The sequence below is a fragment of the Schistocerca piceifrons genome, chromosome X (assembly GCF_021461385.2).
Source record: "Schistocerca piceifrons isolate TAMUIC-IGC-003096 chromosome X, iqSchPice1.1, whole genome shotgun sequence".
Classification (NCBI taxonomy): domain Eukaryota; kingdom Metazoa; phylum Arthropoda; class Insecta; order Orthoptera; family Acrididae; genus Schistocerca; species Schistocerca piceifrons.
In genome coordinates this window covers 505,108,893-505,128,911 of record NC_060149.1, presented here as the reverse complement: position 1 = coordinate 505,128,911, position 20,019 = coordinate 505,108,893, and the positions used below count along the sequence as shown (strand labels likewise).

Below are 20,019 nucleotides of genomic sequence, written 5' to 3'. Positions count from 1 at the left end.
CATGTATGTGATAAAATTCACTCACCAAGTGTGCTCAAGATTTGCAACAGGCTAAGGATGGAGATACATGATTTTATGTTTGTCTTGTATACAGTTACTGCTGGAAACCCTCACCCTACCCAATAGTGAGTGAACAGGTAATACCTACCTTATTAACCCAATAATTTTGATACAGAGAAAAATCATATGGAAAATGAACTGCAGAATGCTTGTAGGAATTGAACCCAGGTCTTTCATTCCCCAGCCAGGTGCTTTGGTTGCTTAGCCAAAACTTCTTTTGTTGAAGGATGTTAACTTTAAGAGTGTTTAAATGGAGGTCATAAAAGAGTCTTTTCTGTATCTTTATGAAAGTATGTTTGTAATCCCTGTGTATGATTTTAAAAAGTGTTCAATTTTCAATTACCTGTCAATTCCATCAGTTCTGAGTCAAATCGCGTACCTCAGTGCTGGTTTTCTCAAAAGTGGAGTAGTTGGGGTTAATCAGCCAAACTATCTTTTAAGTTCTTTGTTTCTGTAGACTGTGTCTGATGCCTTCCCATTGTTAGCAATAATTTATACAAAAATGCTACAAGCTTTGTATATTTCCATGTTGGTGAATGTGATGGAGCTGCAGTTTGATGATAGGACTTCAGTTTGAAAGGAAAGTTGCTTTTGTATGTGAGCCATATTAAATTTGATAAACAGTTTTCCTTGAAAGAAGGCAGTCCAGTAAACAGTTTCACACACACACACACACACACACACACACACACACACACACACACACACACAGACAGAGAGACTTGGACAAAATTACAAGACACATCCCCAAAGTGAGTTGGCACTGAACATCCATTTAGCAGCAGCGAATAGTTAACACTGAGGCTGTGAGTACATTGTGCAGTTGGAGTAGAGTGGAAACCTGTGGTGTTGGTATTGTAAAATTGCAGCTTTCCACATGATAGTGAGAGGCTGCAATTATGATCCATTAAACATGTCAATAACTAATTGATAAAAATTTTCATTTACAATAATACTAATGTCCAATAATCTATTAGTGGTGAAACTTAGTTTGGAAATACTGTAGTGCTTAAGGCAATTAGTTGTGAACTGCTGTACAGTATATTGGAAGTGATATTTTGGCACTTTCTGGCCAGAGGAAAATAACAGTACTTTGAAACACCTAATGAGATTTGGAAGTGACTTGAAACACTAACTTGTATGGTGGGTTCTGTGGACTGGATAGTGGGCATTTGTTTACTATGTTTTTTTCCCCCTGCCAGATTTCTTCATGTCTTTTATTGCTTTTGGTGTGAAAATGTTCTCAAGTAAGGATTGCGTCCAGTATATATGTTCCTCTGTCAGTTATGCTTCTCATTATTTTGTCCAATACAACTAATGTTTGTTTTATTTGTTGACAGGATTGACATCTATTGAAAAATATGACTTACGAGCAAACAAATGGTCAAATGTAGGTCACATGAACTGTCGGCGATTGCAGTTTGGTGTGGCGGTGATTGATGGAAGGCTGTATGTTGTTGGGGGTCGCGATGGATTAAAAACCTTAAACACAGCAGAATGTTTCGACTTTAGAGCAAGAACATGGAATGTGCTTCCTCCTATGGCCACACATCGTCATGGTTTAGGTAATTACGTGTTTAGAGTGCATAATAATGGTAATAACATTGCTTGTTTTACTGAGAGTTGATGTGCCTAAATCAAAAGACACCATAGTTCTTTAGAATTGTGTGAAAATTCATAATTTGTATTTACGATTGGAGATCATTAATGATTACATATACAACTTACATCGATCGATTGATTGTAGATTACTGGCTAATTTCGTAACTCGTGCTTCTCATTATCAACACTAGGTGTAAATATGTGACAGTGTTGAAGTTCAGCAGACATTTTGTAGCAATTTGGACATTCTTCTCCTACTGTGATGTCTGTCTTAGAACAAATTTGTGACAGAGGATGCATTGTCACAATGAAAGGATGTGATATGAGACATGTGTAAATGGAGATACAGTCAATAAATGTAACCAAATTCCCTGCAGAATGTACAGACAATCATCATGGGGAGTGAGCAAATTGTTACAAATACAACAGTCAGTAAGAATGTGTGAAAGCAAGTGCTGTGTGTTACTGTCAAAACTGCAAAGGTACACACATTGCAACACCGTATGATGCCCATAATGTCAGGCATTTTGTGAGACACTTATGGCTATTACTGGAAAAGAAGAGGGATTGTTGGAATAAGTCATTCCAAATTAACAGGTGACACTTCATTTATTTCTGAAAGTCAAAAGCTTTAATATTAGAATTAGGGGATCTGAAATTAAATGTGATAGTACAAAAGTAAGCAAATTTGTGCTACTTACAAGCAACATGTTTATCCCAGCTTCTTTCAAGAAAGTTATCCCAGGACACATGTACATGACATCTTGGAATATTGGCTAGATGAAGGAAGAGAACAAGAGTTCAATTTTGATGATGGTAGGACCTCACCACATTGACATATCAACTAACTTACTACCTTACCTAAATCAATCAGGTTCTTTGATTGTTTGATAGATACACAAAATTTTTGCTCATGACCACCAGACTCTCAGTTCTTTTGGACTTCTATCAAGGAGAGTATTTACAGCCCTTCAATTCCAGTGATGTCAGAAACGAAAATATGCTGTATCATAGCCATTACAAAAATTGCACCAAGTTTGCCTGAGAGGATTTCATCGTAAAGAGATTACCATCGGACTGTCATTCATTATACATGTGGAGCTCACACCTAAAGCCAGTGTAAAAGCTTCAGATTTTCCTCTTTGAGAAGATGCTAAGATTATGTATTTATGTTCAGTGAAGTGAAAATACACTTGCAAAATTATTCAGTAATGCGTAATAACTGTGTGTGTTCTTTTGGGTAATGATTTTATTTATCAGACATCAGCTTTATTTGAATCTACAGTGTTGCACTATCTTTTTCTATAAACTTTGTTAAAACAAAGTTCCACTATCAGCTGTTTCCACCATGCTGAATTTATGGGGTACTACACAATTTCTGCTACACACTTTTAGAGGTAGAGGTGACACAGTAGGTAGTATTACTGTACAATGTATCTCTGGAATAAGTGATCCATTTCCATGTTACGGGGAAAACGAATCAGTCTTACTTTCAATGTCTTTGTGTAGTTTTCCAGTATGGTAGGTTACACAAAGAGTGCTTACATGTGGAATCAGCTGACATCATAAGCTGTTTGTCATTACCTGCTTTTCAAGTGCCAATAAAAGTTGCTCAGTACTGAAAATAGTATCCCTGAGTACTGAAGGATAGAGGCACCCATTTTCCTGCAAGCAGTATTGGTGTAGTTTTTCATAGACAGGCGAGCAAATGTTTATGAGTGCTGTATTTACCTGAATATAAGATGATCCTGAATGTAAGATGACCAGCTTCTTTTTTATGAGACTCCTTGAGAATGTTTTATTTTTAATGTGTTCTGGTAGCCAAATTTATTGACTGATTTATTGATAAAAGATCTTAAAATCTGTTTAAAAATAGTTTAACATTCCATATGATCAAAAGTTGTGATTTTATCTTAGATAGATTATATGATGCTGATAAACAAGCAGTTTTTCATCAGACACCAGTTTAAGTCACTGAGCTAGTGTTTTTCTGTGTCATTATGTATGCCCCCCCCCCAATCATCATCATCATCATCATCATCTCCTCCACCCACCAGCTCGTACTTCCTTTGAATTCTGCAATGCATGCTGTTGGAGAATTCCTCTTTATTTCCAATGTCTTCATTTGGATAATTTCTTGAGTAATTGGAAAGCCTAAATTGTCTTTATTTGGCACATTCTGAACAACCTGCTGCTCCAATGCACGAGATGTTTCATGATGTCATCTCTTGAAAGACTGGCATCTAGAATTGGTGACCTTGAATTTATTCTTCATCTGCTATGATTTGCTTGTGGGACATAGAATTTTCTTCCTGCTGTTCAGTTGTTTGCAGTTATGAACTTAAAATCAGTGTCGTGTTGTCTGTGTGAACCAATTGTGAACTGCAAACTCATAGATCTACATTTCTCAATGGTCATGCCTGTGATTTGCATTAATTATCAATTATTAATATTCGCTCCACTTACAGCATTAAGCAAACTGAATAACAATAATATGTTATTTTTTCTGAGCTTTGGTGCTGAATCACCAAAAATTGAACCAATTCAGGCTAACAGTTCACTTCCTCATTTTTTGCCAACGTTGAAAATCAAAATTGCTATTGAGAAACAGATGCTTTGTTGTCATTGTTGAACCTGACATTTCCTTTGTTGTGCTGTGTTTCATGTTTTATGCGCAAAGGTATTTATGTTAGAATTAATTTGTCCCCTGTAGAAATGTATGTTATTGTCGATTATTTGTCCATTGGTAAAGTCAGTTCAGTTCTGAATTTATTTATTTATTTTGAAGCATGGTACATGGGACGCATTACCATGGTTGGCAGCGTGACAAAATTTACTGCCTGTTTGCCACTACCCTGTGCGCAAGCTGGTGCCACTGCATCACATCCCACCCTTCTGAAATTTCTGCTTGTAATGGAAACTACCAAAGTGTTATCTGCAAATGTAAGATGACCCCCTCATAGACCATAGCAACCCAAGCTTTATTTGTGAATGTAAGATGAGCTTGTACTTTTGTTTTTGAATGATGAATTTGGGGTGAATCCTCATCCTACAAATAAGGTAATTAGACTTTCAATAATATTGTGTGCTAGCACAGTTTTCAGCTTCTGACAGAGATCATTGTTGCCATAACATTCACATAAAGGTTGATAAGTCAAGGTGGATAACACACTACTCATATACTTAAAATTACTTTGCTATTGACAAGATGGCGGTGGCAGCAGCAGCAGCAGCAGCAGCAGCAGGGAGCAGAGTTGCTGGCTTGTACACAACAGTGTCAGTCAGCACAGAAATAAGTAAAACATTAGTGAATTAGAGAAATAGGTGCTTATCTTTTATCCTGTCTAAAATTATTTAGTTCTGTACCAGTTGCTACCAACGTGGAAAGTTCTCTCTGCTTTTTGTGACGTGATTCAAGTGAAGAGGGTTTGCAGTACCTTCCTTAGACCTATTAGTGATTGTACAGTTGTATCTGTGTTTTATGTTGAATAATTCTGCTGTAGAATGATGTAGATGATAGAGGGACAGTGTGATACAAGATGCCAGCCCACAGCTTATTCCTCTTCAACAACACCAGGGGGAGCTGTGAGCTTATTCTACACATCTCGCAGATAAAAACAAGTGTCAATCCACTCATGCTGCAAAGCACTGCTGAATAGTTCTGGGTCTAACCCAAGCATAGTGATAAAACTCCTCCACCAGTGATTGAGATGGCCCAGTGGTTAACTCATTGTAACTACATTTGGTAGGAATGAGATCAACCTCATTCAGCCAACCAGCTTTAATTTACCATCATTTCCTTAGATCAGTTAATACAGATTGGATTGTTTGTCTGTAAAGGGGGTAGCCAATAGCGTTTCACCATCCCTAAATTTTTCCACCTGTGTTTGAACCTTCTAGCCAGGTGGTCCACTGCACTGTTGTATGTTAACAGTCTAAACTACATAGGAAGGTGTTTATTTAGAAACAATGTGCATTGTATAATAAGATAGACTCTTGCTTCTACTTTGTGTTAAAAATATTTCTCCACTTGTACAGCCTGTTGCCCACAAATTGACTTAATTTTCATGATCAGAGTAAATCAGTCCAGATGTAGCCAACAGACCAAAAAAGAAACAGACATCATCATTAATTTGAAAAACTTTGCAGCTTTCCTTTCTGGATAACATTAGGAATCTAAAACACTTGAATTATATGAGGGTGGTTTGACAAGTGCGGTAAATTTCCATGAAAGAATGGAACATTTTTGTTATGTCTTTATAGTTAGTGAGCTTGGTTGTTCCAAGGACAATATAAAGAATTTCAACAATGTACCACATACAGCTCACTGTTAACAGCAATATGAACTGGACAGTGTGTTGACTGCTATTGAAAATGGAGAAAACAGAGTTTTATGCTGCTGTTGAATATTTTCACTTGAAGGATTGGACTGCCACACAAATCAAAACAGAATTGGGTGAAGTTCACTTGGCCTGTGCACCATCATTGAAGACCATTTACTTAAGGATTAATTAATTTAAATGTAATTGGACAAGCACTGAGGACGAAGTGTACTCTGACTGTCCAATTGAGGCCACCAAAAAGGAAACTATTGACAAAATCCATGATATGGTAATGCAAGTCCACTAAACAAAAATTCATGAGATTGGTGGGATTACAAGCATCTCAACTGAGTGAGTGCGTAATATTAGCGTGGAGTATTGGCTATGGAAGAGTGGTGTGTGAGATGGGTGCTGCGATTGCTCACAGTTGGCCAAAAGCACATCTGACACGGCATTTCAGCACAATGTCTGGTGATGTTTAATCACAGGCTGCAAGACTTCTTGCACCGATTTGTGACTGTTGGTGAAGCCTGGGTCCATCATTACACACAGGAGTCAAAACAGCAGTCACAATAATGGACAATGGGTGGTGAAAGTTCACCAAACAAGGCAAAGACTATTTTGTCAGCTGATAAGGTGATGTCCACTGGGATTCCCAAGGAGTGATTCTCATTACTTACTTGAAAAATGGCAGAACTGTAACAGGACCATATTATGCTTCATAGTTGGATCATTTGAAACTTACGTTGGCTGAAAACAAACCAAGGTTGACACACAATAAAGTGCTCTTTCATTAGGTGTCCTACACATCAGTGATAACAATGGTGAAAGTGCATGAATTGGGCTTTGAATTGGATCCTCATCCAGCCTATTCACCAGACTTAACCCCAGGTGACATCTTCCTGTTCCCTAACTTGAAACTTTGGCTTGCCGGGAAGGAATTTTCATCAGATGAGGAAGTGATCGTTGCAGTCAATGAGTATTTTGCAGAGTTTGACAGAACCTGTTTTTTTTTACCATATGAAAAAGCTGGAGGTTCACTGGACCAAGTATATATCCCTCAAAGCAGATCACGTTGAGAAGCAAGGTGAATTGCTTACGAAATAAACTCTTATTATTGCTTTTTTACCAGACTTACCAAACCACCCTCGTATTAGTTTTGTTCTATGCTCCTGTTGTAATGCTAGGTAAAGAGTATCCATATTCTCATTTTCAATCAAAAGTATTATCCTTATTAAATCTAGATACCTGTGTATGGAAGAGCTCTTACATGAGGCATATCATTGGACCAAGAGCTTTCAGCAGCATATTCACTAGCAAAATGGTTGAGTCTACTTGAACAGATTCACTCACAGACACTGGTTTTCATTTGATGGACTTAATCAGTGCATAAGTTTCTTCATTTTCAAGAAGCTTCTGTATTATCACATAATCTAGACAGTATTTCACAGCAATTTAATGTAAAGAAAACTGTGGTGTGCTGTAAAACAAGTAAAAAGCATCTCTCATTGGTGTTCAGTGTGAGGTGCTAATTGGTACCAGATCCTCAGAAAACTACTTCCTATTTTGTAGGTTAACTATAATGTCATTCTTTGAAAAGCTTGGGCATGTGGAAGGTTAAGCCAGAATCTGTGGTTTTACTACCCTGTATAAAAGTTTGGTATAAATACCTGTAAAATTCTGCTAATGGTCAGTGAGCTAATTAACACTGCTTACATATAAGGTGCAGTCAAGTGAAAATGAGACAGATGGAAAAAAGTAAGTAAACTATTTATTATTTAAAAAGTTTTATCGCCATAACTATTAATACATTTATCCCACTGGCAGACAAGATAGTCAATACCTTCATGGAAAAATGTTCATGGTTGCCTACAGAAGAGTGATTGTATCCAAGCATGCACCTCTTCATCAGAAGTTTCTCTTCACAGCTCCAGAAATGTGGAAATTGCATGGGAAGAGATGGGGACTGTGTAGAGGATGTGTAAGGGCTTCCCAGCAAATCTTCTGCTCTTGTGTGTGTGTGTGTGTGTGTGTGTGTGTGTGTGTGTGTGTGTGTGTTCCCCCCCCCCCCCCCCCCCCCCGCCACCCCCCCACTTGCGTGCAGTTACAATTATTGTTGTTACTCAAACATGTTTTGGTACCTCTGTGCCATCACCAGTAGGTTTTATTTATTGAAAACATATTTTAAGTTTTAACTGATCTAACAAAGTGAGGCCTAAATACAGTTTCTTCTCGTTTTTGTTTTTACCATGATTTTACATTATATGGTTTTTCAGAATTATCTGTATGGTGTCCTGTACTCTGTAAAGGCACATTATTTAACACATTAAAAGAACCTTACAGAAGAGGCAACACAAATGCCTAAAGGAGCTTACACACACACACACACACACACACACACACACACACACACACGTGCTCACCACATTTTGCAAAGTGAAAAGGCATTTCTGAAACTGACATTACACAAGCTACAGTGTGTGTGTGTGTGTGTGTGTGTGTGTGTGTATGTGTGTGTGTGTGTGTGCCCTCAGAATGCAAAAGAAGGATCAGCCACAACAAAATGTGAGTAATAACAAATATATACACAAAACATTTTACCATACCAAAATCAAGTTTTTTATAAATCAAGGAATGTGTAACTTGCCAATAAAATTCACATTTACATCATTTGGTTGGCAGATAAGCTATCACTACAGGATACAATGCATATAATCCTGACAAACCATATAAAGTAAAATCATGGGAAGAACAAAAACGAACAAAACCCGTCTTTAGGCCTGACATCGTTGATCAGTTAAAACCTAAAATATGTTCTTTTTGTACAGTTTTCAATAAACAAAACATGGCACAGAGATGCTGAAACATGTTTGAGTAATAAGAGAAAAGACTGTTTTTGCATAAAAGGTGGAACCTATGTCTAACTTGTGCAGTGTAGACAAAACGATCTTGGCAGCATGTGGGCTCATCCTGAAGAGAAGACATTCGTGGCCATAGATTTGCTTTGGACAAAGAGGTGGATGTCTGAATGCAATCGTAGTTCTGTTGGCAACTGCTAACTTTTTCTCAGGATGGTATGGACTGACTTGCTCCTTTAGGCATTTGTGTTGCCATCAGATAAATGTATTAACAGTTATGGTGATTAATTTTAAAATAATACTTCCCATCTGGCTCATTTTCATTTGACTGCCCATTATACACATCTATCAGCTCATAGTGATCAGAAGTCAGTAATATACTATTAACCCAAAATGAATACATTCTTTTGGCAGGTGTTGCTGTTCTAGAAGGACCACTGTATGCTGTAGGTGGTCACGATGGCTGGAGCTACCTAAATACGGTGGAAAGATGGGATCCACAAGCTCGGCAGTGGAGTTTTGTAGCCTCGATGTTCACTCAGCGGTCCACTGTTGGGGTAGCAGTATTAAATTCTAAGTATGTTTTACTTTTAAAATGAAAATACTTCATATGAGACAAATATTATTTATTGTGAGGAAGATCCATTAATAAGGAGAGATAAAACTGTTGTGCAGGATTCATGTGAGAAGTTTAACTACTAATATGGATTCTGTTAATATTTTGTTAGAAAACTGTTATGCATGGCCTAATAAGTTTTTCTACTGAGAGCAGAAAGTCATTGAAACTTATTGTTCATGAACTTGTTAGTAATGTTTCTGTCACAGTGATAGTATTTCTGATATATAATTGTGATGTAGATTATGACAGCTTATTTGAAAACTAACACTTTTCATCTGTGAATATACAGATACATTATGATTGTTTAAATGAGTGTACTTTATACGGAGTGAACCCAAATTCAACTGACAAAATTTCACTGGTTGTTCAGGAATATTTTCTGAATTTTTGGTATAAGGGGCGTATAGTCTCTGGTGGCTCATTACAGAGTAAGAATGTACTTATTATGATTGAGTTACTGTGTTTCTGTAGTTGCCTTTGTTCATGTGAAAATACCTTCACACCAGTGAAAGAGCTTATAATATGCAATAATTCTAATTTCAGGTAAGTACACTTTTCTATTATCCTGACACTCGACTTGGGAAAATATTCAAATTATAGTTGCCATAACCTGTTCTTTAAGCTCAGAACTTTCCTAGCTAAAATTTTTTGTATGTATATGAATAGGTGGAAGTACCAAAGTTGGAAAATTTTGTGAATGCTCAACATTTTCTTCTTCAAACTTTTCAGTTGTTTTAATAGCCAATGTAACTTTGTGAGCAGACATTTTGTTCCTGATGGAATGATGATTTTTTGCCATGTTTTGTAATCCAGTCCTCATCCCATGTATTTTTCCTTACAGTTTGTCATGATGTTGTATATATCCTAAACCAAAAAATCTTATTTTGATCCCAAATTTTCTGCTACCTCATGTATTCTCCTACTTAGGCAATTTTGCATTGAATTTAAGACATTGCTCAGATATGCCTCCCCTTGTGGGTCTGGGGGCTAGAACAGGACTGAGGTATCCTTGCCTGTCATAAGAGGTGACTAAAAGGAGTCTCTCACTTTTTAGCCCTGTAAGTTCAGGTCCCATTTTATGGTTTGACCTGCCACTTTCCAAATTCTACAGAAGTGTGGGCAATATTGGGAAGGACTCCTTACGTGGTGCACGAGTTATCCATAGTGCCCTTAGATTTGATCTCCTGAACCTCTTGTCAAGGCTTTGCATCTCCACCTGCAATTCAACTGTTTGGGCCAGGACACTTTCCGGGTTATGTCAGCTTCTGTTGATGTCTCCTGTCCTCTTTCACCCCCATGACAGTATTGGATTTTTCTGTTCCCAATATCCAGCACGGTAGCCAGTCTGTTGTGGTGAGGCCGTCATGTACCCATTTGGTGGTAGCCCCCTGACAACACAGGGATTGCACTGCTGATGCCTGACCTGTAAACTCCCCTCATATGCCAAGGAGTAGATGCCAGTCTTCCTGGGGCATCAGGACTCCCGGTAATGGCCAGCATATGAGGTGGCATTTGCTGTGGCTGGGTGGCATGCGTGGGAAGAGCCCCTGATCAGAGTGGGTAGCATCAGGGCAGATGACATGCAGTGAAGCGGACTAAGTCATCTCTTGTTGGTGACGTACGGTACCAGCAGTCTCTAAGAAGGGCAAGATCAAGTACAGTGCTGACAGATATGACCCTAAATTGATTCCCTCCCTCACTACACCATGGGAAGAACGTGGGGCTACAGAAATAAGTCATATTTGCCTCGGTATTTAGTCTGTAGCAGAATGGACGGGGGCTCCTTTCTACCTATGAAGCCTCAATTTTTTGTTGAACATGTTGAGGATAAATTTGGGGAAGTGACGATGCTGTCCAAGATGAGAAGCAGTGCAGTCTGGATTCATACACCATCCCCAGCCCAATCCTGGGTGTTACTCGCTTGTGACCGGCTGGGTGATATTCCTGTTTCCATCAGCCCCCATAAAAGCCTCAACATGATCCAGGGGATTATTTTCCATTGCGACCACCTCTTGCAGTCTGACTACAAGCTCCGCGCCATTCTAGAATGGTGGGGTGTTCATTTCATCCAGCGTGTTTCCAGGGGATTGAAAGACAATGAGGTTGCAACCGGTGCCTTCATCTTGGCCTTTGAGGGTGATTCATTGCCTGAAAAGGTCAAGGTGATAGTTTACCACTGTGACATTAAACCATACGTCCCTCCTCCTATGCAGTGCTTTATGTGCTGGAAATTTGGGCACATGTCTTCCTGCTGAGGCTAAACGTAAATTTGAATGATTACAACCCGTTCGGTTGACATCCACATACGCTATAGCTACATAACCATCACCATCATAAGTACCAGTCATACCACATTCTGTGCCACAAACAGTGGGGCCTACAGAATACATCTGCCCCTTTGGTGGTAGGGTGGATAACCTTCCGTTGCTCCCAATGTACCTACTTCCGGAGCAAGGCTGGATGAAGAGCTTCACCGTCTTCCTCCATGCCTGCATCTACTTCGCCGGCTGGGGTGGCCTTGCGGTTCTAGGCACTCTGGAACCGCGCGACTGCTACGGTCGCAGGTTTCAATCCTGCCTCGGGCATGGATGTGTGTGTGTGTGTGTGTGTGTGTGTGTGTGTGTGTGTGTGTGTGTGTGTGTGATGTCCTTAGGTTAGTTAGGTTTAACCCTAGCATTACCAACGGGGGGGCCTCGTAGGCCCACTGACTCAGTTTTTCTATGTTGTATCCACACCCTTTGATATATGAACTTGAAAGCAAAGGTAATTGTTCGTTATTGAATGTACTATTGAGTCATTACAGAATTTCGGAATAAAAATGTAATTAAAATTCATTTACTTGATTTAATTCTCTGTGGGCCTTAGAAGCCCACCCGTTGGTAATAGCAAGGAAAGATTTACGAGGTTGAGTCTCTCGTTTCAAATTCTTACCATGAAACGAATTTTGGCATTGTTGCCTTCAGACATATTATTATGAAGCGGACCATTGTTATTTTCAGTGTTTCTGCTGCTGTTGAACCAGCAACATGAGTAGACATCGTTTACGTGATAGTTCCATTGAAAGAGTGCTAGAAGAAGTTTTGAACGAATCAGATTTAGAGGAAAGTGAAGTGGATGATGATGTGGAAGAAATTAGAACTGATTCATCGTCTGAGAATGAAGATGAGGTTGAAGCCAATCCACCAGATGATAATGATACGGAATGTGATAAATTCATTGCAAAAAGTGGACTAGAGTATATTACGAAGCCATCTCGACAATATCGGCGTTCTGTACAAAATATAGTGCAAGAAAGAATGGGGGGCTAGGACAACAAGGAAGAATTGCATCTCCGAAAGAGGCTATAGAGCTCTTTTTTACACCTCAAATTATGAATCTAGTAAAACTACACTCAAATGAAGAGGCTTCTCGACTAGGTATTCAGCACACAGATGAAGATGAGTTATTTTGTTATATAGGACTCTTGCTAATAATGGGTTCAAATCATGACAATAAGATACCTGTCCAAGATTTATGGTCTTTGCTTCAGGGCCGACAAGTGTACTATGGATCAATGAGTCGGACCCGATTTTTCGAATTGACTAAAATATTGAGGTTTGATGATAAGAACACAAGAGAAATTCGTCGCCAGACTGACAAGTTTGCTCCAATGAGGGAAATTTTTGAAAGCTTCAATTCTTCACTTCCATTGTATTTCATTCCTGGTCTACATACAACAGTGGATGAGATGTTGTCTTTGTTCCGTGGTCGCTGTCCATTCAAGGTGTTTCTAAAAGAAAAACCTGGAAAATACGGCATTCTAATTCGTATGCTGTCTGATTCTGAGACTAGATATGTGATCAGCATGGACATCTATACAGGCAAGTCAGGAAATACACAGCATTCAAATGGACCGATGGAAATTGTAAAGAGACTAATAAAACCTATTGAAAAATCAGGCCGTAATGTTACCACAGATCGGTACTATACTTCAGTGGAGCTTGCTGAGACTCTATGGAATGATTTTCACCTCACACTTGTTGGCACCCTACAGTCTAACAGACGACACATACCTGAAGAGCTGAAGACTACAACTGGCCGCAGTTTACACTCTTCCATCTTTGCTTATACTGACCCTCAGACACAGAGGCCACCAGTTACTCTTGCATCAACGCTAGTCCGCGAGAAGCCAAAACGACTGCTGTTGATGCTTTCAACTTATCACTCAGAAGGGGTGTTGAATGAAGACTCAAAAAAGACTAACATAAATCTTTTTTATAATTCTACAAAGGGAGGCGTGGACACCATAGACCAGATGGCAAGACACTACAGCACAAAGAGAGGAACAAGAAGGTGGCCTTTGTCCCTCTTCTACACACTCATTGACATAGCAGCAATAAATGCATATTCACTCTTCCTCCTCAACTTTCCGAATTGGAAAAAGAATTTGCTAAACCGCAGAAGAGTTTTTATCACTAACTTAGGTCTCGAACTAATAAGATCTCAAGTAGATAAACGGGCACAAAATTTGTATGGACTTCAGAAGCCAGTAATAATGGCAATGGAAAGCATCACACAACGGAAGCTCAGCTGCTCTGTAGAACCATCATCCTCAACAGCAGAACCAGGAACATGTGGACGGTGCCACCTATGCTGCCAAGAAGCTGCATCTAAAAAGATCAAGTACAACAAGCTGGGAAAGTCAACTGTTACCTGCTCTCAGTGCCACAAACACGTCTGTGGGAAACACTGCAGGAAGACAGTGTTGTGTGAAAAATGCGTTGCAGAATGAGACAGTAAATTTTGTTTGCTTCATGTAGTGTATCGAATTAAAAAAGTCGTTTTTATAAGAAAACACTATTTTGAAACATTATTCCAAAAAATATATAAACTGAATCTCGTGATTTGTTCATTTTATTCCTATTATAGTAACATCTTTTATTATCCAGTATACAAAAACAATGTCTAAGCATTTTGAATTGTTATTAGAGGTATCAGAAGTAAATAAACTTGATTTATGATAAAATAAATTGTGGTATTCTTTATGGGCCTTTGAGGCCCTCCCGTTGGTATTACATGTAACAAAAAATACGTTGGTAATGCTAGGGTTAAGTAGTTCTAGGGGACTGATGACCTCAGCAGTTTAGTCCCATAGTGCTCAGAGCCATTTTTTGAAGCTACTTCAGAGAAGTCCTCCCAGCAAGCCCTTAAGGAGAAGTGAGAGGGCAAGCAAACAAAGAAGTCTGCTAAGAAAAAGGACCCTCCAGTGGCCCCAACACCACCACTCCCAACCAATTCTGGATCTCCACCTCATCTGAGGCTGAGGTGGAGATCTCTGCGTCACCTGAAGACTTACATCTCACTGATGCCTCATCACAATAGGAATGGATACAAATACTCAGTTGGTGGCAGCAGGTGATCCTGAGGTGTAACCTGCCTCCTTACATGCTTAATGCCTTCCCAGCCTCACGATAATGTCACACTCCAGTGGAATTGCTGTGGTTTTTTCCACCACCTGGCTGAGCTATGGCAACTGTTAAGCTTTACACCTGCTTTCAGCATTGCCCTCCAGGAAACCTGGTTCCTGGCAATGCGGACCCCTGCCCTTCGCAGCTGTAGGGGATATTACAAGAACCATATTGACTATAATAGAGTGTCTGGTGGAGTTTGCGTCTGTGTCCTGAACTCATTATTCAGTGAACCTATGCCATTTCAAACCCATCTTGAAGCTGTGGCTGTCAGGATAAGGACAACGCAGGAAATAACTGTCTGCAACATATATCTTCCTCCAGTTGGTGCAGTACCCCTGAATGCATTGGCTGCACTGATTCATCAACTCTCTAAACTTTTCCTACATTTGGGAGATATTAACACCCATAACCCCCTTGTGGGATGGCACTGTGCTTACTGGCCGAGGCAGAGATGTCGAAACTTTCCTGTCTCAACTTGGCCTCTGCCTCTTAAATACTGGGGCCCCCACACATTTCAGTGTTACTCATGGCACTTACTCGGCCATTGATTTATCCCTCCGCAGCCCAGGACTCCTTCCCATCTGTCCACTGGAGAGCCCACGATGACATGTGGTACTGACCACTTTCCCATCTTCCTGCCACTCCCCCAGTGCCATTCCCCTGGATGTCTAACCAAGATGGGCTTTAAACAAGGCAGACTGGGAAGCTTTCACCTCCACTGTCACCGTTGAATCTCCCCCACATGGTGCCATTGATGTGGTAGTTGAGCAGGTCACTAGAACGATTGTTTCTGCTGTGGAAAACACAATCCCTTGTTCTTTAGAGTGCCCCCGGCAAAAGTCAGTACCTTGGTGGTCACTGGAAATCGCTGAGGCCATTAAAGAGCATCGGTGAGCTCTACAGTGACATAAGCGGCACCCTTCCGTAGAGCACCTGTTAGCTTTTAAACAGCTCCGTGCCCGCATTCGCCAGCTTATAAAAAGACGGAAACAGGTGTGTTGGGAGAGGTACATCTCGACCTATGGGTGCCATATATCACTTTCTCAAGTCTGGACGAAGATCAGATGTGTTTGTGGGTACCAGACACTGACAGGTGTTACTGGCATTAATGTCAATGGCGTGTTATCTACCGACACAAACGCAATGACCGAGCACTTTGCTGAGCACTATGCTTGAGCCTCCATGTTGGAGAATTATCCCCCAGCATTTTGCACCCTCAGACAGCAGATGGAAAAGAAAGCCCTCTTGTTCACTGAACATCACAGTGAACCCTATAATGCTCCATTTACAGAGTGAGAGCTCCTCAGCATCCTTACACATTGCCCCAACACAGCTCCTGGGTCAGATCGGATCCTCAGTCAGATGTTCAAACATCTCTCGTCCAACTATAAGTGACATCTCGTCATCTTCAACCAGATCTGGTGCGATGGCGTCTTTCCATCACAGTGGTGCGAGAGCACCATCATTCCAGTGCTCAAACCGGGTAAAAACCTGCTTGATGTGGATAGCTATCAGCCTCACCAACGTTCTTTGTAAGCTGTTTAAACATATGATAAGTCGGCAGTTGTGTTGAGACCTGGGAGTCACATGGCCTACTGGCTCCATGCCAGGGTGGTTTCAGTCAGGGTCGCTCTACCATTGATAATCTAGTTTCCCTAAAGTCTGCCATATGAACAGCCTTTTCCAGATGCCAACACCTGGTTGCTGTCTTTTTTGATTTGCAGAAAGCTTACGACATGACCTAGTGAAATCATATCCGTGCCACATTATACGAGTGGGGTCTCTGGGGCCTGCTCCTGATTTTTAATCCAGAATTTCCTATTGCTCCATACTTTCTGTGCCCAAGTTGGTGCCTCCCATAGTCCCCCCCCATATTCAGGAGAATGGTGTTCCGCAGGGCTCTGTATTGAGTGTATCTCTATTTTTAGTGTCAACGTCTAGCAGCAGCTGTCGGGCTGTGAGTCTCACCTTCTCTGTATGCAGACAACTTCTGCGTTTTGCACTGCTCCTCCAGTACTGGTGTTGCCAAGCGGCACCTACAGGGAGCCATCCACAAGGCACAGTCATGGGCTCTAGCCCACGGCTTCCATTTGTCAGCCGCAAAGTCGTGTGTCATGCACTTCTGTTGGCATTGTACCGTTCATCCAGAACCAGAACTTTGATCCACTCACTATAGTGGAGACATACCAATTCTTAGGACTGATTTCTGACGCCCGATTGATGTGGCTTCCTCATCTTCGTCAGCTGAAGTGGAAGTGCTGGCAGCCCTCCGCTGCCTGATCAACACCAACTGGGGTGCAGATCATTCTACGTTGCTGCAGCTACACAGAGCCTTTCTTCAATCCTGCCTTGACTATGGGAGTCTGGTTTACGATTCGGCGGCACCCTCAGAGTTGCGTCTACTTGACTCAGTGCACCACTGTGGCATTCGACTAGTGACAAAAGCTTTTAGGATGAGTCCGGTGACCAGCATCCTGGCAGAGGCTGGAGTCCCTCCACTGAATATCGGGCGTGCACAACTGCTCACCAGTTATGTTGCACACATTCATAGTTCTCCTGAGAATCCGAATTACTGTCTCCTTTTCTCATCCATGGCGGTTCATCTCCCGCATCGGAGGCCCAGGTCAGGGCTTAAGATTGAGATTCTGTCTGAAAGTGGAGTCCTTGCCTTTATTACCTGTACTCGAGGTCCATTCACATACACCTCCTTGGTGTAGACCTAGGCCAAAACTTCGCCTGGACGTTTCACATGGTCCTAAGGACTCAGTTAACCCTGTAGCTCTCTGCTGTCGCTTCCTCTCAATTCTTGACATGTACTGGGACCACGTAGTTGTTTCCAGTGACAACTCGATGGCTGATGGTCACATTAGCTCGTGTATGTTCATAGAGGACATATTGAACTGCACTCCTTGCCAGATGGCTGCAGTGTTTTCACTGCAGAGCTGTCTGCCATTTCTAGTGCTCTTGAGTGCATCTGTTCATGCCCTGGCGAGCCGTTTCTTCTCTGTACTGAATCCTTGAGCAGCCTACAAGCTATGGACCACTGCTACCCCTGCCATCCTTTGGTAGCGACCATCCAGGAGTCCATCCATGCCCTGGAACGGTCCAGTCGTTCCGTGGTGTTTGTGTGGACCCCAGACCACGTCGGAATCCCAGGAAATGAACTTGCAAACAGGCTACACGGAAACTGCTTCAGCAGATCGGCATCCCTGTAACTGACCTGTGATCATTATTACGCCGCAACGTTTTTCAACTTTGGGAGAAGGAATGGCATAGCGTCAGTGTGCACAACAAACTACGTGCCCTTAAGGAGACTACGAATGTGTGGAAGACCTCCACGCAGGCCTTTTGCAGGGACTCTATGGTTCTCTGCTGGCTCCGCATTGGCCATACGTGGCTAACACATGGCTACCTCCAGAATGAGATTTTCACTCTGCAGCGGTGTGTGCACTGATATGAAACTTCCTGGCAGATTAAAACATGGCTACCTCCTCCATCGCGAGGACCCCCTCAGTGTCACTGTGGCTCACATATGACTGCCGTCCACATCTTGCTGGACTGCCCACTTTTAGCCTCTCTGCAGCAGAATTTTTACGTTCCCAGCACCCTAACTTCGGTGTTGGGCAACAATGCCTCAACAGAAGATTTAGTTTTACGTTTTATTTCTGGAGGTTTTTTATCGTACCATCTCTAGTACCTCCAGCCGCAGAAGTCGAATACGCGCCAGAACAAATGGACATGGCCAGCCCATAGAGGGCTCTGCGTCCGCGGCGGCTCTTCTGCACAGCGGCTCTCGCGCAGCAAGGGTGCCACCGCTACACCACGTGCAGACTGCGGCCAATAGCTGCTCCCTCCGGTTTCGTATATAGGGACCCGCTCTGCCCTAGTCCAGTCAGTCTGGTACTCGCTCTGGATTGCGTCTCTATCTCGGCGGTACTGCGTTCTGGTCGTTGCTCATTGTTGACATTCGCCTGGCTCTGGTTCCGAGTGGATTTACTGTTGGTGTTGTGGTTTCTACAAGCCTCCGTTGTTTATCTCTTCCTTGTTGTGTCGGTCATAGTCGGTCGTTGTCGGTTGTCGTTGGTCTGTCGTCCGACTCGTCCTTGTGTTTACCCGGTGCTGCGTGCTCCACCGCCGGCGGCTTCCTCGCCTGGCGGCTCCAATCTGCAGCCCAAGGCGTTCCCGCGGTTGGTTTTGGTTACTACATTGGTGACGAGGTAAACGGAACATAGGAGTATGGAAGAGAGATTACTCACTCTCTTAGAGCAACAGCAGCAGCTCATGTGACAGCAGCAGCAGCGGCAGCAGTCGGAGGTCTTACAGACGTCGGTGCAGTTGCTCTCGGACAGGGTCAATAAGCGGGATTCCCTCCCACCTCATCTCCCAGGTGCCCCACTTTCAGAAATGTTCCCACGTCCGCCGTCGTTCCCACCGTTCAACGACGCAAAAGAGGATTGGGAAACATACCTGCATCATCTGAAACAACATTTCACGGCCTTTCAGATGTCGGATGACTCTCTGCAGCAATCGTTATTCTTGTCTTGGGCCTCACCAGACACGTTTTTTTTGCTCCGCAAGTTGGCACCGTTGGTCGACCCTGTGGCTCTCTCCTTTCACGAGATCTGTGTGTTGCTAACTAACTATTATTCCCAGCGATACCACGTGGTTGCATCTCGCTTGGAATTCCATCAATACCACAAGCAGCCGGGTCAGTCCTACCGTTCCTGGTTGACGGATTTGCAAGGCCCCAGCTGCAAATGCAACTTCACGTGCACCAATCAGCAGTGGAAGCCGTCATATGCAGATTCGTTAATTCGGGATGTGGTCGTTCAACTGGCGCCCGATCCAGAGATCCGCACTGCGGCGTTGAAGTTGCACAACCCCTCGTTGGAAGACATTCTGCGTATTGCCCATTCCTTCGAAATTGCTCAAGCGGCGAACGAACATCTCATGGCGTGGCCCCAGGTGGCAACGGTCAAGTCCACTTCATGATCCACTCCTTCCCGCCTTCGACGGGGCGCAGTCTCCAGAGGGCAACGCCATCGAGATTCCTCGCTGTCTGATGTCTCTATGGCGTCCGAACCGCTGTCGCCCCTCGGTGTCGGCCG

The 20,019-nt window shown here is 42.2% G+C and overlaps 1 protein-coding gene across 3 annotated transcripts in view; it reads left to right on the top strand.

The window, feature by feature from the left end:
• Nucleotides 1-20,019, top strand: part of LOC124721879 (kelch-like protein 5) — a 325,469-nt gene that overhangs the window by 278,760 nt on the left and 26,690 nt on the right. For all 3 annotated transcript variants that reach the window (XM_047247027.1, XM_047247029.1, XM_047247028.1), the window contains 2 exons: nucleotides 1,401-1,625; nucleotides 9,257-9,419. In XM_047247027.1, coding sequence (XP_047102983.1) covers nucleotides 1,401-1,625; nucleotides 9,257-9,419 — 388 coding nt within the window. The remainder of the gene's footprint in view (nucleotides 1-1,400; nucleotides 1,626-9,256; nucleotides 9,420-20,019) is intronic.